General features: G+C 23.3%; 2 protein-coding genes across 6 annotated transcripts; both read right to left on the minus strand.

Moving 5' to 3' along the window:
* Positions 1-142: 142 nt before the first annotated feature.
* LOC127279528 (atrial natriuretic peptide receptor 1) lies at positions 143-12655 on the minus strand. The gene is made up of 19 exons (XM_051301932.1): positions 12544-12655; positions 11259-11427; positions 8661-8826; positions 7921-7986; positions 7144-7423; positions 6820-6929; positions 6285-6473; positions 5865-6085; positions 5440-5679; positions 5107-5227; positions 4232-4440; positions 3827-3977; positions 3018-3177; positions 2665-2825; positions 2205-2371; positions 1716-1862; positions 1431-1623; positions 1011-1284; positions 143-627 (listed from the first exon to the last, which is right to left on the minus strand). The coding sequence occupies exons 1-19, from the start codon at positions 12638-12640 to the stop codon at positions 341-343; spliced, it is 3408 nt and encodes a 1135-aa protein (XP_051157889.1). The 5' UTR covers positions 12641-12655; the 3' UTR covers positions 143-340.
* Positions 12656-12902: 247 nt separating this feature from the next.
* LOC127279532 (luciferin 4-monooxygenase-like) lies at positions 12903-18876 on the minus strand. 5 transcript variants are annotated; one of them, XM_051301941.1, is made up of 9 exons: positions 18755-18876; positions 18043-18249; positions 15904-16032; positions 15631-15838; positions 14959-15446; positions 14553-14730; positions 14162-14386; positions 13864-14093; positions 12903-13268 (listed from the first exon to the last, which is right to left on the minus strand). In XM_051301941.1, the coding sequence occupies exons 3-9, from the start codon at positions 16030-16032 to the stop codon at positions 13113-13115; spliced, it is 1614 nt and encodes a 537-aa protein (XP_051157898.1). In that variant the 5' UTR covers positions 18043-18249; positions 18755-18876; the 3' UTR covers positions 12903-13112. The 5 variants fall into 5 exon arrangements, with proteins under 5 accessions (XP_051157898.1, XP_051157896.1, XP_051157897.1 ...); XM_051301939.1 differs by lacking the exons at positions 18043-18249; positions 18755-18876 and adding exons at positions 16368-16429; positions 17409-17501; XM_051301940.1 differs by lacking the exons at positions 18043-18249; positions 18755-18876 and adding exons at positions 16368-16429; positions 17364-17469.
* Positions 18877-19411: the final 535 nt, after the last annotated feature.

The following is a 19411-nucleotide window of genomic DNA, read 5'->3' on the forward strand; positions in this document are numbered from 1 at the left end:
TCTATTAAAATTATTTTATAAAAATTATCTAATTAACTAGATAATTAATTTGCTAAAAGAAAATTTAACTTACATATAATTATTAATTGTACCATATTTTAAAACATGAAAATATCAAACTAAACTTTCACTTTCGTTTTCGAAAAAAATCGACTCTTTATATAATACAAGTTTTAATACATTTCCTAGTTTATATTTATAAACGAAAAAAAAAAAATCTTAAAAATAAAAAAATTCTCTTATATAATTAACATTAAATATTTTCGACAATTATTTTTTCCTTCAAAAATACTTTAAAAACGTCAATTTTTTTTTCTATATGTAAGGTAACTATTTTGTCCTACAATTCTGATAAATTGATAAAAGTATTATTATTTGTTTTTGGTCCATTAATGAGATTTTGTGGAAAAATTAAAGGATTAAATGTACTACTCTCTAGTGGACTTGTACTGTGCCTTGGGTGCTTTGGAGTAGGTGGTCTGGGATCGGGTTCAGAACAACCAGTTAACCAATAAGATGTCATTCTTCCTTTGCCCTTTAATTCAACGTCACCTCTTAATTCCAAAACAAACGTTCCATATTTATCGAGAATATTTTTTGTTGCTCCTGATACATGAATTTTTAGAGCTGTAAAAAAGAAATATTGTTTTCTTTTTTTTTTCTACTAAATACTAAATATTAAAAAAAGATAACCAAAATTTATTAATAAAGAAAATGATCAAAATATTCTGCGTGGTAAAATTCAATTAGTTTGTGTTTAAATAATTTATTAATTATTCGTATAGATTGTACGTTAAAACTTTAATGATTTACAAAAATATTTTTATGGAAAAAAAAGTATCTATACAAATTGTAAATAATTATTTAAGATAAAAAATTTTCAAATTACCTATTTTGTACATGAAAAATTGTGATATTTTGAAAAGAAAATAAAATATTTTTTAAAAAACAATCTTTTTATAATTTTTACTGTCTTTCATTAAAAGAAAAAAATTTTGTTTTGTACTTACGAAGACCAGAAGATTCCATTCGAGACGCTGTATTCACAGTGTCGCCAAATAAACAATAATGTGGCATTTTTTGACCAACAACTCCTGCACAAACTGGACCACTGTGAACTCCAATTCTCACACTTAATTGAGAATCTGGTTTATGAGCTATTGTAAATGATTGAACAGCATCCAAAATTGCTAGAGCCATTAGACCAATTTCTTTTGCATGCTCATCTCCATTTCTTTCTGGAAGTCCTGATACCACCATATACGCATCTCCTATCGTTTCCACCTATTTTAAACAAAAATTTGTATTTATTATTATTTTCAAAAATTATTATTATTATTCTTTTTATTATATAAAATATAATGTAATTAAAATTACATTTAATTAAATTAAACAAAATAATGAATAATGTTTTCTACTTTTTTTTATACCTTATAAACATCGTAGTATTCAATTATTCGATCAAAAGTACTGTACAAGTCATTCAAAAAGTCAACAACTTCCATTGGAGTACTTTCGGCACATAATGCTGTAAATCCTACAATATCACTAAAATAAATTGTAACACATTCAAATTGTTCCGGTTGTACTAATTCTCCTGCCATAAGTTGACAAGCCACTTGTCTGGGAAAAATAATTTTTTTCATTTTATTAAAAACCTAATAATATAAAATATTATTTATATTTATGAAATTTAATATTTCAATTTATAATACCTAGGCAACACTTGATAGAGTAGCTCTTCACTTCGACGTTTTTCTAAACTCAATTGCTCCGTTTTTTCTTCTACTAAAGCTTCTAAATTATTTGCATATTGCTCCATTCTTCTCAATAAATCATCCATTAAATTTTCACAATATCCTCTACGAAACAAAAAAAAAAAAAGAAACTTCTATTAAATAAAATAAATATTTACAATATACGGCTTACAAATTTGTAAAAAATAAAAGAAAAAATGTCAGAAGAAATATTAAATAAATAAAAATTAAATTAAAATTATATCAAATTTAAATTACCATAAAAAATAGAAAATATGATTAATTTAAAAATTTAATTTCTTTTTTCTTGAACAAAAAATGTATTGCTATTAAAGTTATGGTAATTATTAAGCTATTAAAATTTATGGTACTGATGGATAAAAAATAAAAAAGATAAATAGAAATATTTAAGAAAAATTTGAAATAAAAATTAGACGAAAAAATTACTTCATTATTCCTCTAATTGTCCCACGTATAGTGTGAAAAGACGGTCTTTCATCTGGTATTTCGTTCCAACATTTTTCCATCAAGGATAAAATATCAGCAGGACAATCTCTTGGTGTTACCTCAGGTCTAAATGCAGGTGTTTCGCAAGCTATCACATGGCTTATTATCTGTAAATTCATTTCTAAATCAATGACAAGGTCATAAATATCGATTTAGAAAAGTTAAGTATAATTTAATTTTCAATTAAACAATTTTAAAAAAGAGAAAAAACTTTTCTTCGCTAATTTGTCAATTTTGAAAAAAATATTTAAAATCACATTTTTTTAAATTAATATTTTACTATTAATAAAATTATATTAATTTAAGAATGAAATTAAATTAAGATATATATGAAAAAAAATTCCAAGTTTATAAAAACAAAAATCTCATAAATACATAATGAAAATTTTTTTCAATTTGCCTCTTGTGATGTCATATAAGTTCTTGCTGCCTCATATGGACCTCCTCTGACAACAATTTCTTCTAGAATAATGCCAAAACTATAAACATCACCTTTTTGAGTCGCTGTACTTCCAGGCATAATTGTCAATGGTAATAATTCCGGTGCAATCCAAAGTAATTCTAAAATAAAAAATTAATATAATATAATATATAATATAATATAAAAAATATAATAAATATTGTTATTTAACTTAAAAAATCGTTGTTTAATATATTTTTGACTCAAATAAAGTTTTTTTTTCTGTACCTTTTTTGAGTTTCTTAAAAAATATAACAGTATAATAAAAAAAAAATAGAGAAACAATTTCTTACTTGTATAATAAGTTTCATCCATAATTAAATCTGATGGTGTTGTAAGAGTCTTGAGACCAAAATCCGAAATTTTCAAAACAAATCGTCCATCAATGAGACAATTACAGGAGCGCAATTTTCCATGTGTTGACACTTCACTTGCGTGAAGATACGCCATTCCCTAGAATTAAAACAATAAACATTTTGAAGGATCAATGAATCATTCTTTATTGAAATAAATTCGTTAATTTTACTCTCAAGTTTCTTAATTTTTCAGGGACGATAGGTTGTTTTTTTTTTTTTTTTTAATTAAATTTTTTTAAACGTGTAAAATATGAGCAGCTTTCTTTAAAAATTCATGAATTAAAATTTCCAGTGAATCGAATTTTATAATGCATATAATATAAATTTATATAAAGTAGAATTAATATTAAACTGAATTTTTTTACATTCTATAATTTTATTGAAAGTAAAGATTTATTTACTTTTTTTAATTTAAAGACTTTTAAAATAATTTTAATTTAATTTAAAAATTCAACTATAAGCAGAAATTCAATTAAAGAACAATTTTGTTAAATAAAAATTTTTAACAATGAAAATTTGATTCAATATAAAAAAATATATATTTAACCATTATATTAGTATTGATTTTAAACAAATTTTAATTTTCGTATAACATATTATATATGTCATATTTTTTAATTAATATTGAAATGAATTAATTTCGTAGTTTGGAAAAATGTTTTAAAGTCACCTTTTCTTCATTATATAGTATGTATCGTCTAAGGAGATAAAACAAACATGTAACTCTGACTCTGCACCTGCTCTACCTTGACGATGTCGTGGATTAGTGACATCCTGAAGTTCCAATCGAGCTTTATGGCCTCATTTTCAAGAACATCCTTTAGTGATCCTTTTGGACAATATTCCGTGAGAATTAAGACCGTTGGCGAAGGAGAACAAAGACATGCACCTACAAACCTAGAAATAATAATAATTATTAATAATAATAATTAATAATAATTTTTGCAAAATTTTATTATTAAAAAAAAATTCTGACAATTTAAAAAAAAATTATTAATTCAAATATGAATAGATAAAATTAATAAATTAAAAATAAAAATACTTTCAATATAAAAGAAAATAATTATTTAGTCAATAAATTTTAATCAATACAAGAGAATTAATTTGAAATTAATTTTATTCGAGTAATATGAAAAAGAAAATTATTCTACCTTACAGTATTTTCAGAAGTAATGTCACGAACTTGTTTGAGTTCCCATAATAATTTTTTTGTCACATCGACAACTTTTTTTTTAGAAATTTTTTTAATTGCAACTCTTTCGCCTTTATAAATGCCAATTGTAGTGAAAACAGTCGTTGGCGGTAAAGAACCACAACTGGCTTGAGAACCTCGACGCATTCGTTGTTCAAGTCCATAATTCTAAAATAATAAAATCGATATATGTATAAAATTTAAATATGAAATTTTCTATTCAAAATACATATATGACAAATAAATATAAATACATTATATAAGAATTTCTCTTGACTGACAGCTTTTATTTTATACCTTTACTTTTTTTAATCAATTTTAATGCAAAAGACAAATTTTTCATTTTTATGTTAAAAAAAACGTTTCTATTATTCAGAAATAATTTAGAGTATAAAAGTAGATATTTATTATTAATAATCTTTTTATTAATTTGTTACAAAATAAAATAATTTTTAAAAATTAGAAATAAAGTGATTTAAAAAAATTAACTGTCAGAATTTTTGATAAAGGCGAGATTTAGCAAATCATATTTAATCTTCGTGATTGTGTTTTCTCTGTAAATATTAACATTTCCCCTTGATGTATTGTTTGACGTAAAAAGGCCTTTTATCCCATTTTCTCGATAAATATTACCATACACATTATACTTATCATATTAAAATTTTTCAAAGAAAAGTTTTATTTAAATTGTAAATTAATTTATAAAAAAAAAATTAAGATTTAAAAATTTTTACTTTTTTAAAAAAAACTTATTTGCGAAATATTTCGATTCTTTACATTTTGCGAAATTATGCAATAAAGAAAGACACATCAATATTACAATGAAAGTCTTACGTCAGATAAGGCTTGATGTAAATTGATTTTTGAAGAAAATGGTCTTCCAACTTCTATAAGTAATTCTTCAGGCCTAATTCGCCAAGACATATTATTTAAATCAGCTGAAAGCCTGAGGTGCCTTATCACATAAAAAATTTTAAAAATTAAAAACATATATTTTTTTTTTATTTTTCATTATGCTTATTGTCTCAGGATGGAAGTTTCGCAAATTTTTAATTTGCTATCAATTCAAATGTCTCAAGACATTTTTCTTTGTTTAAAAATATACATCTGTTATTTGTCATTTACAAAAAAAAAAAAAAAAATGTGAAAAAAATATTATTCTTTTACCTGTATAAAACGCAGGCAGCAGTTATTGTGGCAAATAAAAATATTGCTAGAGCAATACTAGAATAAGCAACAAAAGTGTATGTTTCTGATTTAAAAGTACATGAAGCATCGTTTCCTAAAAATCCACACTCTGGAATATCTGCTGGTGGACCTTCTTGACCTCCAGGCCAATGTATTTTTTTCCCATAAACAGGATTATATTCACGATTAAGTCCTAAATAATGAGCCACTACTTCAAATCTGAAATGCCAAAATTTATTCTTACTCAATAATTTTTAATAATATTTTTGTACATTTTAATTTAATATATAATTATTTTTAATTATTAATGAAAATAATTTTGTAAAATAAACAAATTTTTTGTTTTCTGAAAACAAAAACGAAAAAAAGAAAAACAAAGTAGAAAAAAATAAATAATTTCAAACCTTCCGGTTATTGGATCCAAATCCAAAATACTATAGTCAGCATCACGATCTCCATTATCATCGATTCTAACGTGACCAGTAATACCAATAAAATTTCTATTCCACATTCTTCTAGTGATGGCAATTCCATCTCTTATATCTCCACCTTCAGTTAATGTTTCGTTCAATGCAATTCCAAGCAAGTAAACTCCATCGTAAAATGCTCCGATAAAGAAGTTTACCTTTTTTTAAAAAAGAAAATGATATATAAAAAGAAATATTTTTTTTTTTTTTAAACATATTATATAAAAAAATTAATTTTTAAACACAATAAAAATAAGTCATGACAAAAACAAATTATTTTTTTGTATACAGAAAAATTAATTTTTCCAATGTGGGCAATAATTACTAAATAATAAATAATTTTTAACTGTTATTTACTTCTTCGCCGTCAGAGAATGTGTAATTATAATCGCTTAGTGCTCTTAATCTCACATCATCAGCAAAATCTTGAAATCTAGGACTTGTTGGCTGAAGAAGAGACACTCTCAAAAGAGCTTCATATGCTTTCCTAGCAGTTGAATCTTCACTGTCCCCTATTTCCCAATCATGATCACTCCAATAAGAACCCTTGAATAAAAATTCAAAATTAATAATATATAAATTTATTATTTATTTATGAAAAAAAAATTTCATCAATTTATTATTAAATACCTTTTTATTTTAACATATTTTATTATTATTATTATTATTATTATTATTTTTATTATTATTATTATTATTATTATTATTATACCATGTATTATATAAAAAATTAAATTCAGGCATAAATTAATTAACAATAATTTAAAATATTTTTTTAAAATAATTGAATTCAGTATTATTTTGCAATAAAAGTGTTATCATTTATCATTATTATTATTATTATTATTATTATTATCAATAATGTGAAAAGGGGGGAAAAAAATATCAACACCTGAAATATTTCAACATCCAAGAAAGTCCATTCTCCTCGTGTCATACCCAACGCATGAGCAGCTAACATAAATTTTCTTACGAGAATCCCACGAACACTCAAGATTACCACTGGAAAAAAATTGCCATCCTTGATAATAACTCGTAAATAAGTGAAATTTATATTTATTTATATTTTTATATTTTTGAAAAAAAATTTAATTTTTTAAATTGAAATAATTAATGAATTTATTAAAAAAAAAAAAAATTAATATCAATTAATATAAAATAATTTTTTTTCCTTATTGAGATAAATATAATATAGAATTAAAAATTTGTTAATTACCTCTCGCGTACATACTGGCATCACGTAAATAAAGATGATATGGTTCTTCGTCAGAATTTCCATCGAGTTCTCTGACAAATTTGAGTAAACCCTCTTTTCTTAAACCATATTCTAAATTTTTTCCTACTGTCAATGAAAATAAATCCGATCTATCCAAAAGAAGTGCGACATGTGACCAGCCAAATTCTTTAAAAATACTCGAAAATACAAGTTTCAAACGACATTGGCAATATGACATTCTCGTCAATGTTGGATATTTACTTTTATCTTTGAAAATACCCTGAAAAAATATTGTGCAAAAAAAAAAATTCTATTTAATAATTAATTTATAATTTGAAATAAATTAATTTCAATTTTTTCCTTTAATTTTTTGTGATAATAATAAAAAAAAAATTAAAAAATGAAATTTTAATAATATTACATTGTTCTAACTTTCTGAAGCAAAAATTGTTTCTCTCTGTATAAGCGCGAAGTTTTACAAGAAAAATTGTATATCAACTTTTTACGGAGGCGCTGCTAACAATAATTAACTTTTTAATTTAATTAAGCGATACAAGAACTCCAGCGAAAAATTGTAAGGTAACACTGACCGTGGCCTTTTCCGCTGCCACGGGAGACCGCATAAAAATGTTATATTTTTTAATTAGCACGATCTAAATAAAACAAATATCACGTTTTCTTTTTCATATATTATAAATATATTAATTTATAAACAAAAAGCAATTAAATTGTATTGAAAAAATAATAATTAAATTCATATAAACAAATTTTAATTACCGAATCATTTTTCCATTTCTTTCCAAGAATTCCTGACGTAACGGATAATTCACCTTCTGATGGTGGCTAAAAAAAAGAACAATACAATTTTTATTAATTTTCCTTTTTTGATTAATGAATTTCAATAAAATTTTCTTTCATAATAAAATTTGTGCAAAAATAATTATTCCATTTTATATTTCCCTTGTTTGGCAATATATAGAATATGAGACGAAATTTTTACGTCAGTATATTCAATATTTATGCAAAAGAGAAAAAGAAAATATTTTTGTACTCTTAAAAGTTTTTTTTATATATATACACATATAAGCGCGATATAACCCCTAAAACGTAAAAAATTGTAATCTAATTTACTTTCAGTTTATTCCAATTTAAATTCAAGCACGAAAATTCTCGAACATGAAGATATGGGGTAAAAAGAGATTCTTTACCCTCTAAACTAAATTCACCCGCTGTGAAAATAAAATGAAGATTTAAAATTAACCTGCTGTTACGTTATTCATATTTAAATTTAATGAATGAAAAATAATTTTATAATGAATTCTGAAAATATACGCGATTATGTATAAATTAATTATTATTAATACCTACTAATTAAAATTAATTGATAAAATAATTTTTTTTTCAATTATTTTCTTTAGATAAAAATAATAATAATTATAATGAAAATTCTGAGGATTTTAATAAATTCGTTAAAATATTGTGAAAATTTTCATTAATTTTCGAAATTATAATTCTACCTGATCTCCCATCCCGGTGATAATGGGCGTATTCCAATAAGCAGCTAATCTAGCAACTGGCTCCAAAGCGAAAGCACATGCAGGTCCAACGAATGCAATTACACTATCTCGAAAATGCATATCTGTTGCTAAACCTGGAGCTCGAGCACCGCTGCATGATGGATAACTGAATTAAAAAGAAAAATTCATATTTTATTCAATCCAATAAATTAATAATTTTCATGTAATAATTAAAAATACAAATAATTTTCCATTAATAATTATAATTTTGTTATTCAATTTAATTATAATAAATATATATCTATAATAGAAATATTGTGAATGTGCGCGGAATTTTTTTTTTCATCCATGACGATAATAAATTTTATCAGCTCTTCTTAACTTTTATTTTCTTTTATACACACACAGAGAGAGGGAGAGCAAAAAGGGATTAAACGATATCTTACGTAAGATTTTTTTTAATTAGCAGAAAACATAAGAATTAAATAAAATTTCACTATAAGATTATTCCATTTCAAGAAATAAACAAAAAAAAAAAAAAATAGGACATAAAAAAAATCAATAAATTTGAAAAATTATTTTTTTGTAAAACTGAAATAAAATATATTTCAAACTTTTCAATAACATTCCATAATTTTATTTGATTATTTGTTTCTCGAAAAAAAATTTGTCAAAAATAAATTATTCTGAACGATAAAAGTAAAGTGAATTAAAAAAAAGTGCTTATGTACTCAAAAAAAAATAAAAATAAAATAAAATAAAAAATGCATAAACAACAAAATGTTGTCATCTGAAAATTATTTTAATTTTACATCCTCCCAGAAATTATATGATTCTAAATAAATACACAATTCCCATGCGAATGAAAAACGAGAAAATCTCTCTGCTCAAACATAAAGTTCATGACTATAGAAATATTCGCGGTATATCAGAGGATCAAGAGATTAAGACCTAAGGCTTAGAATATTGTGAGTCACATATATAGGTTTTTTTTTATTTTCTCCACTTTCTCCTACTCCTACTGGTTAATTATAAATATAAATTTCATAATTACCATCTAATTATAATTGTAAAAAAAGAATTTTATTAATTCTTTTTTAAATTATTTAATTTTTTTAAATTATAGCATTAAATTATTATTTATTGTACTATATTTGAAATATTATAGTAAACAATAAATTGTAGACTGAATTTAATTAATTAATAGAGTTAGGGTGGGACGTGAGTAACTGTTTTTCGAATTAGAAGAATTCGAGAGTGTTATATATATATATGTATTCAAGTTGATATTACGTTCTTGAACAAAATAATAAATATATTTTTTTACACACATGTAATTATACATAAAGGATCATATATTGAAACATATTCTCATGAGTGAAAGCGCTATTCGTGTCAAAGTGAAGCCGTACATCTACATCCCTTGCATATGTCTACATACATTCAATTAGCACGATATTGTACATTCATCCATTCATAGAAATTCCATTCTATTCAGTAGTAATTAAATAGAAACATATATAACATTCCTTCATTTTTAATATTAGTTTGCTGATATTTTTTTTAAATACCTTGAATTTTCTAAAAATAAATTTATTATACATACACTAATGATACATTTTTATGATTATTCCGGAATTAATTTTATTTTTATTTATAAGAGAAAAATTATTTCATTTAATAAATTAATACTTGACTACAAATAAATATTTATTTATATAAAAAAAAAATTATTTATATAACAAATAAATATTTGTTTATATAATAATATTATACTTTATAAAAGTCAATTTTTTACTAAAAAATTGTTTTCATTGTTATATTTTTAAAATTAACAGTGAAAATTTTCAATTTCCAGTCAGCAAAGAAAAAAAAAAAAAAAAATATTTCAAAAAATTCATAGAACTTGTCTCTGAGAGGAGAAATTTTCGCTTCATGAAAATATGATTAAAAAGGTAACACCATGACGTCCTCTTGAGAATTAAAGGACATTTTCCGTAACCTGCTTCTTATTTGTATAACCATATGTGACAGTCCCCGAGAGAAGGGACCTTAGCTCACCAGAGGTCAATATTGAGTTTTATATGGTAAATGATAGATTTTGAATTGCTTTTTCACATGCAAAAGTCAAAAACTGATTAGGATAATTGCTTTTGACACAATAACATTTTGAAGATGGGTATGTCAAGCGCATTTCGAGGCGGATTGTGGCACTCAAGAAATCTGCCCCACTACTTTACTTACACAACTATACTCTCGCGTACGTGAGCTTCGCGTACGTGAGACCCGAAGATACACGAAGTAGACGAAGCTCACGTATACAGAAACACAACGTTGTGTTAGTGTGGTGGGGGGACTTTTCAGAAGTTCCGCCCCACTCTTCGAGTTCCGCGTTTCTGCTTCTTCTTCAAACGCTTGCCCTGTGAAATTCGTTTTGGTGAGCTAAGGTCCCTTCTCTCGGGGACTGTCACATATATATGTTCGTGTAAAAATGATTTCTTTTTTGTTCATATTTTTATTTTTGAACATAATTTAGTTTTTCAATATTTTTTTTATATTAATAATAATGACAATAATAAATGAAAAAAATACGCTTACCTTCCTTGAACTTTTTGCAATTGAACATTATGTAGAGCTAAAAATTCATTAACTTCTGTTAATGCCAAATCTACAGCTGGACCACATCTTTCCAAATCAAAAGGACTATCCAAATGCGATGCCATTAAAACGCCAATGTTGTACACTCTCATTGATGGATCAAAATTTTCTAAATTAAAAAAAATAAAATTTTCAATTAGAATGAATAAATTAAAAATATTTAAAAAATTTGATTTCTTGAAAAATATAATCGTACAGGTCTGAGGCGGAAGATAAAAATTTTTTTTTTCCATATATTTCAAATGATTTGCTTATAGATTCAAATTTTATTCGGGTTGACTTGTTTGGATAAGCTCTAAAGGGAATTGAGTAAATTAAATTTAACAAAATTTATTTTTTGATATTTTGTATTATATTTTACAGAATTTACTTAATTGTAGATTTAAAAAAATTATAAATTAATACATATTTAAATTTAAATAGGTGAAAGACCTTAAGAAGGGGATTTTCAGTCGATATAGACAGCAAACGAATTAAATCGTTCAAATCGGAAATATGATTATTTTATTCATGAATTCAATTGCTTAGAAAGATGCAGATCACAAGGGGATGATGTCCATAATAACAAGGACATCGTATTTTTAATGCCTCAAGTAATCTCCTATAAATAATTCGTAAAAACGATGATACATTAACATATGTTAATAAAAAAAAAAATTATTTAAAAAAGTTTTCTTTTCATTCGAATTTTAGTAAAAAAAAAATAATAGATTACTTCAAATATCTTTTTTTTTTAAATTCTCTTTTGAAATCGCCGAAAAAAATGTAAAGAATAATATTTTAAATTAAATATATTTTCATTTTATGACAGTAGCGTCACCCCTAAATTGAAAATCGTGTCGTAAAATTGAATTATATTCTAAAGTAAACTTGTATTAACTGAAGAATAAAAACAACACTCGTTTAAATGAAAAATAAGCAAAAACATATTTTATATTTATAAAATATAACTATACGCGCGAAACTTTTATAACATTTTCTTATACAATATTTTATATTAAAATAATCTATTCAAAAAAATATTCATTTTAATTAAACAAAGAATTCTTTTTCATATGAAATTATTTAACAATTAATTTTAATAATATATATGTTTAATTGAATTAAAAAGAAAAGTAAAAGCAAACACTTGTTGAAAATTAAATATTTTGTTTAAATGCTTTTTTAAAAATCATATTCATATTTTTTAAACAAATAATATGAAAATTTAATCTATTATCCTCACCTGAATTGACAATATCATTGAATAACACTTTAATGATAATGAGAACAAAAAAAATCGAGGAAACAAAACTAAAATTATCATGTACTATAAATGTCATTATTTACAAAATATACATATGTTTTTTTTTATTATTTTATAGAATATTTATATTGTTTGAAATATAATTAAGACAAGTGTTTTTTAAGACGTAGAATAAAGAATTTTACAATTCAAGAGATCTGATATCACTGCGTGCCATGAGGTTTATGAAACATTAGGGTGAGATTCATCCTTATATATATAGGGGGTTGATATAGGAGACAAGCGCACTTCTTGCAAAGAATATTATTTTCAAAAAAAAAAATTATTTTACATTAAAACACTTTTAATATTATTTTTATTTTTTTTTACATTTTAAATACTTTTTACTTTTTTTCATTTTCTAAAAATAATATTAATTACTTAAATTAAATTTGTTTAATACTAAAATTATATATTTTTAATTAGTGCCTTTTCAGATTATAGATTTTTTAAATACATTTGAAAGAATATTTTCAATTTCATATCATTTTAATTTGTTTTTTTTTGTATTATTTAGCATAAACTTTTGCCATTTCCTTTAGTTTCATTTTATCTATTTTTCCAGTTGCTGTTTTAGGTAGTTTTTCTAAAAATTTTATTCCTCCACGTAATTTTTTACAATCACTCAAAAATGAGGTCATTTTCAACAGTTCATCTTCTGGTATCTGCAATATTTTGCGATTTCACGTAAAATTTAAATCGACCTCTTAAATTCGGTTAAATATATATATTTTTCTATTCTTTAGAAGAAAAAAAAATTATTTTTTAAAAAGTGTCCGAATTTTCGAATTATATGAATTTTCAAAATTTTGATATTTTCAATGTAACCCTTTTTTCAAAAGCATGTAACTTTGAAAGTATGTATTGAATTTAGTAAATTTTTGCCAAGTGAAGAAGAGTTCGCTGGGTTATTGGAAAAAAAGGACACGTCATAGTTAAATCAAACGGACGTATCCTTTTTTTCCACTAACCCAGCGAGTTTTAGTTATTCTTTGACGTTTGAATAATTTTAAAAAATAGCAATTTTTTATAAACAAATTAATTTTTTTCTAGTTTCAATACGATTTTTTTTAATTTGCTCTTTTAAAATGTTCTTGGAAACACTAAAAATATTTTGCAAATTTTTTTAAAGTGAACCTGATAATTCGAATCGTCCATATGTATTATTTATACAAATAATTAAATAATATGTGCCTTTAACGGAATTAAAATTAATCTATAATTTGAAAAAATTGATTGAATTTTCTTGAAACTCGTTACCTTAAAATTGTCTAATGTTGAAATAAATGCCATTGGATGTTCAGTATCAACTGAATGAGGTATTGGTACTACTGCGACTTCTAATACCTTTGGATGTTTTAGAAGAACATTTTCAATTTCTATGGGACAAATATTGATATCTCTATAAATAATTAAATCTTTTACTCTATTAACAAGATATATATTTCCACTTTCATCGTAATATCCCATATCTCCGCTGTGTAACCAACCTAAAATTATAAACATCTTTTTATTATAAATTTGTCCTAAACTATTGCAAAAAATTATTTATCATTACCATTTTCATCAATCGCTTCTTTTGTAGCTTTTGGATTATTTAAATAGTATTTCATCATATATTCCTGTTTAAAATAAATTTCACCTGTTTCATTTGGACCTAAAATTTTTTTAGTATGCACATCAATTATTTTTAAATCTAAATCATAACATATTACACCACAAGATTCATAATTATTGTTGCCCTTATTTTGTACAGTAGCAATTGTTCCTATTTCAGTTATTCCTAAAATGAAATTAAAATTTTAGTAAAATTATAGTTATATCAATATAATGTAAAATAATTATTCTATATTATATAATTATCCAGTCGAACATTTTTCATTGATTCAGATTTAAAAATGAAAGACCATCATTTTCGACGTGTACGTGTTTAAAAACTATATACATACCATATCCATGCAAAACTTCTCCATTTTTCAAGTTACTATTAATATATGTTTCAACGTCTGGATGAAGATATGAACCTCCAGTTAATATTTCTTCAATTGTTGATAAATCGTATTTGTCCAATAAACGTGATTTATATATTTCATTAAGAGGACTAATATTCAAAAATACCCACTGAATCTAAATTGAGAAAATTGTTAAAAAAATTTATTTTTCTATGATATGATTCTATAATAATCATTATAAATAATAATTGCTATCATAAACATATTTTTGATTGAAATTAGTTATATTAATAATTATTAAACTAGGGACCATTTTAAAGACAAAAATCTAAACTTAACGCAAATTATAATTTTTGATCCCTGTTTTATAATTATTTCTTTAAAAAAATAAATAATGCAGAACCTTATATTTTTGGATAGCTATACAAATTTCTTCAGGTGTTTTATTATTAATCAAAACTAATGGATAGATATTCAATAGACTTCGCAAGCCATTTAAAACAGAAGATATCCAATTTAATTGCGAAGTTTGCATCGTAACGCATGTTTTTCCAAATTCAAATTTTTTATTGAATCTATATGAATTGTAATGTAGAGAACGATACGAGTGTTGTATAGCTTTTGGTGAACCACCACTTCCTGAAGAAAATAATATCAAGGCATTGTCATCATGTTCTACAGGATAACAATGAAAATTATCAATTTTTTCTTCACTCATTTCTTTAATGATATCATCAAATGAATCAAATCCAGAAACATTGCCAAAAACGATGATTTTCAAATTGATATTCTCTTGTTCAACAAATTCTTTAATTTTAATTGCTGCTTCTTCATCAGCAAATATTATCTTTGGTTTTGTCTGCTTCACATAAAATCCAATTGATTCTAAAACTAATTTTTGATTTCTGTTTTAAATAAAATTTATATTTATAACTTTGGATCGTGATTTAAATAAATATTTCTAATTATTTTATTTTAAACAAATTGAAATTCCTTCATTATATACTAGAAGAAAATATATATTAAAGTTTGAGGGCTGTGTAATATAAGAAATTTATTAACATTTAATGCTTACCATCCGAGAAATCGGGATACCATGGATTGAGATTGACTCCAAGGAATAAGCTTGCACAAAAAGGGGCCATTTCTGTAATGATATTATAAGAGCAGATTGATACTACATCGCCTGCTTTAATTCCTTGTTTTTTAAGCCATAAAGCACAACGAATACTGGTATCTGTTAATTTTTTATACGTCCACGTTTCTTCTGTTTGTGCATCAATCTATGATTTAAAAAAATATTATTTTTCAAAATATTTTGTTATAAATTAATTTAATTTTTCATTACCAGTCCAATGAAATCGGGATGTTTTTTGAAAGTTTCCAACAATACTTCATTTAGACGAATATCTGATGCCAGTGGAGGTAGCCTTTGACCTTTGACAATATTATTTTCAATTATAAATAAAGGATTCATCTGTAAAAAAATAAGAATAATAATGTGATATATAATATCATTAAAAAAATATAATAAAGTTTAAATAAACATGTAATAATTTCAATTTAAAAAGTGAAAAAAATGCAATTTTATTTTCAGCTGACTCTTGTGTAAACATTCAAATTACGTATTTTTTCGTACGAAACTTGTTATTGATCTTATCAAAACAAAAATAAGAAATGATTTTGTTCTTTGTTTTCACGATAATTCGAAGTTTTATCAATTTTATTAATGTATTATTTATAAGACACATTATTCCACTGCACCTTCAATTTTTGCATGTTGCAAGCTTATGTGCTGATTGGATAACTTACTATTTTATGTTAGGCTGCTTCTAATAAAATTTTAGTAGAATTAATAACTTGCAAAACTAAAACTGAACACGAAGAGGAAAAAATTTGTTCTTAAATAAAAAAATTCTTATCACATAAAATATAAATGTCATAAAATACTCAATAGATAATATTTTAAAGATGAGTCAAAATTGTGTGCCAATATTTTTTTTTTTGGTTGAAAGTTTTTTTTTAAATAGATAATACACGTTTTTTTGTTTAAAATAATAAATAAAAAATACAAGTTAAACAGTTTTGTAAATTTTGAATATTTACAATAGTTATTGTGTTTCCAACAAAAACATATATATATTTGATGCAAAAAGTTCCGTCAAGCAAAAAAAATTATCTCAACTTAATAATTGTTTAAGTAACTAATGAAAAAAAAATTTAATCGGTAAAAAATCAGTAACGCTATAGCTATATAGTAACGCTAGCGTTACTGATTTTTAACAATTAAAATTTTTTTCATTCATTACTTGAACAATTATTAATTATATCGGATATCAATTTTATTATGTTTTCTATATTACACGCAAATTTCAAAAATAGAATGTTTATTATTTTACCCATTTGTAAATTCAAATTTTTATATTGAAGATATTATTTAAACTTAAGTCATAAATTTTGCTTTTTGATTAATATTCATCATTTTTAAAAAATTACGTAATTTCTTAAAAATATAAACAATTTGATTTAAACACATTTAATCAAATCATTCGATATTATTTTTTAATGATGGATATTAATTATTTCAAATAATAATGCCAGAGAATAGAAAAATTTATTATATATAGTTTAAGAGAAAAACAATAATTTGTAAATTCATGCAAAAAAAAAAAAAAAAATGTTTATCACAATAATTTCTATAAATATTCAAAATTCACAAAATTTGTATTTTTTATTTATTATTTTAAACAGAAAAATGTGTATTAATTATGATAAACTTTCGAGCATAAAAAAATTGGCACTATTCACAAATTTTGACTCTTGTTAGTTTATTAAATATCTATAGATCCGTACACTAATCAAGACACTAATCAATTATTCAACCACAAGACTTGTTAAGAAAGAAAACAAGGTCCTTATTAAGAAAACAAATTTATACCTTATTACAATAGATATAAATAAATATAAGAGACATCAAGGTATGATCAAACAAAGTTATATAAAAGTCATGAATAGAAAAATTGTTCCAATCAAATTTTTGAACTATAATTTGATCAGAAAAATTAGACAGACATAAAATGATGAATAATGAACCGATTTTAATAAAAATTTGAGGAGAGCCTAATGAGGAATCGTACTTTTGAGATAAATGATAAAAAAAATTATAATTACAAAATATAATTTATTTAAATAAATTAACTTTTTAATTTTTGTGATTAAAACAATGTGTTTTCCATCTATTTCGTGATTTTTTTTAAAAGAATTAAATAGAGAAAATATTTAAGAATTTATTTAAACAAATAAAAAAATTGGATTCTTAATAAATAAAGCAAATACAATATTTTTAGTTGCGAAAAAATTTTAAGAGATTTAATAAAAAAAAACAAATGAATGAATAAAAAAGTGAGATTATGAATAAATTATTAAGGAAATACAATATTTTTTATCACGTTAAATAATAATAATAATAAATTGAATATTAGCTTACCAAAGCCGAAAAATCGGGATACCAAGGATTGAGATTAACCCCGAGAAATAAGTTTGTATAAAAAGGAGCTCATGTAATGATATTATTAGAGCAAATTGATACAATATCATCTGCTATAATCCCTTCTTTTTTAAATCATAAAGCATAAGAAATATTGATATTCGTTAATTGTTTATATGTCCACGTTTTTTCTGTTCATGCATCGATCTATATTTTAAAAAAATATATACAAAAAATAAAATAGTATAGTATACATATTTGTATAATATTCATAACCTAATAAAAAAATTTGAAATCAAAATTTAAAAAAAATTGATTTTTTTTAAATGAATTAATGTTTCATTAACTGTCCAATAAAATTGGAATGATTTTTTAAAGTTTCCAACAATACTTCATTTAGACGAATGTCAAATGCCATTATTTTTTTTTTTGAGAAAAAAATAATTGTTTCTATATACACAAGTTTGTAAAAAATGATGTTTTTATATGCGAGTATGATTTTTTGATATATAAATTTTTTATTCACTGTACACGATTCGGGGGCATAAATTGCCTGTTAGTAACACTTCAATGTTTTAGAGAAAAATTGAGGAAATAAAAATCTTAAAAACGTGGTTTTGGGAAATTTTTTACACTTTTTTTTTATCAGTGTCCAGCAACTTTTGAAAAAAATTATTTGCTTTTTAAGATATTCAAGGTTCAAAATAATAACCTTAATATTATCATGATTTTCCAATAACGTAATAAATAAATAAATAAATAACGTAAAAAAAGGTATGTTATCGTTTTGATAATAACATACGAGAAGTGTGTCTCATTAAATTAATGTAGACTCGTTGTTAACTTCACGGCTTACAGAAAGCCCGCGAGAATTTCGGATAATTTGGTTGGATGATCTAGATGGCTAATGCTCATGCGCGTAATTTGAAAACATAGTGGGAAAATTTAAATCATTTAAATACATTTATCAGAATTTACAATGACAAAATAATAATTATACAATGTAAACAGTTTGCTGTGAAATATATGAAAATTTGTTTTTTCATTAAAAGAGAAATGACGTTTAATTCGTTAAAAGATTTATTCTTTTACTATTATTCATATATATTTCTTAAATATAATTAAATTATTAACTAATATTATATTATATATTTATTATTGACATTATTAACGAATATCTATTTTCCATTTTTCTATTATCTAGCAATATTTAAATTTCTTTCAATAATTTTATATTCTAATTACATACTTCATAATACAATTATCGTAAAAAAAAAAAAAAAATATTACTTTTTGAATGACATATTTTAATGCAATTATAAAGCACATATAGCTTTTACAAATATTTTTTTACACTATAATTACATAA

This window comes from Leptopilina boulardi, unplaced genomic scaffold, assembly GCF_019393585.1.
Source record: "Leptopilina boulardi isolate dan_hultmark-lab unplaced genomic scaffold, ZJU_Lbou_2.1 LbouV2_216, whole genome shotgun sequence".
Lineage (NCBI taxonomy): Eukaryota > Metazoa > Arthropoda > Insecta > Hymenoptera > Figitidae > Leptopilina > Leptopilina boulardi.

Coding starts and splice junctions, on each gene's coding strand:
- LOC127279528 (XM_051301932.1), bottom strand. CDS start 12,640: ATGACATTTATAGTACATGATAATTTTAGTTTTGTTTCCTCGATTTTT. Junction 5,680..5,864: donor TTGGATCCAATAACCGGAAG/GTTTGAAATTAT, acceptor TTGGCATTTCAG/ATTTGAAGTAGTGGCTCATT. Junction 3,978..4,231: donor ACTTCTGAAAATACTGTAAG/GTAGAATAATTT, acceptor TATTATTTCTAG/GTTTGTAGGTGCATGTCTTT.
- LOC127279532 (XM_051301937.1), bottom strand. CDS start 17,529: ATGTCTCTTATATTTATTTATATCTATTGTAATAAG. Junction 15,447..15,630: donor GTATCCCGATTTCTCGGATG/GTAAGCATTAAA, acceptor ATCAAAAATTAG/TTTTAGAATCAATTGGATTT. Junction 14,094..14,161: donor AGAAGCGATTGATGAAAATG/GTAATGATAAAT, acceptor TTATAATTTTAG/GTTGGTTACACAGCGGAGAT.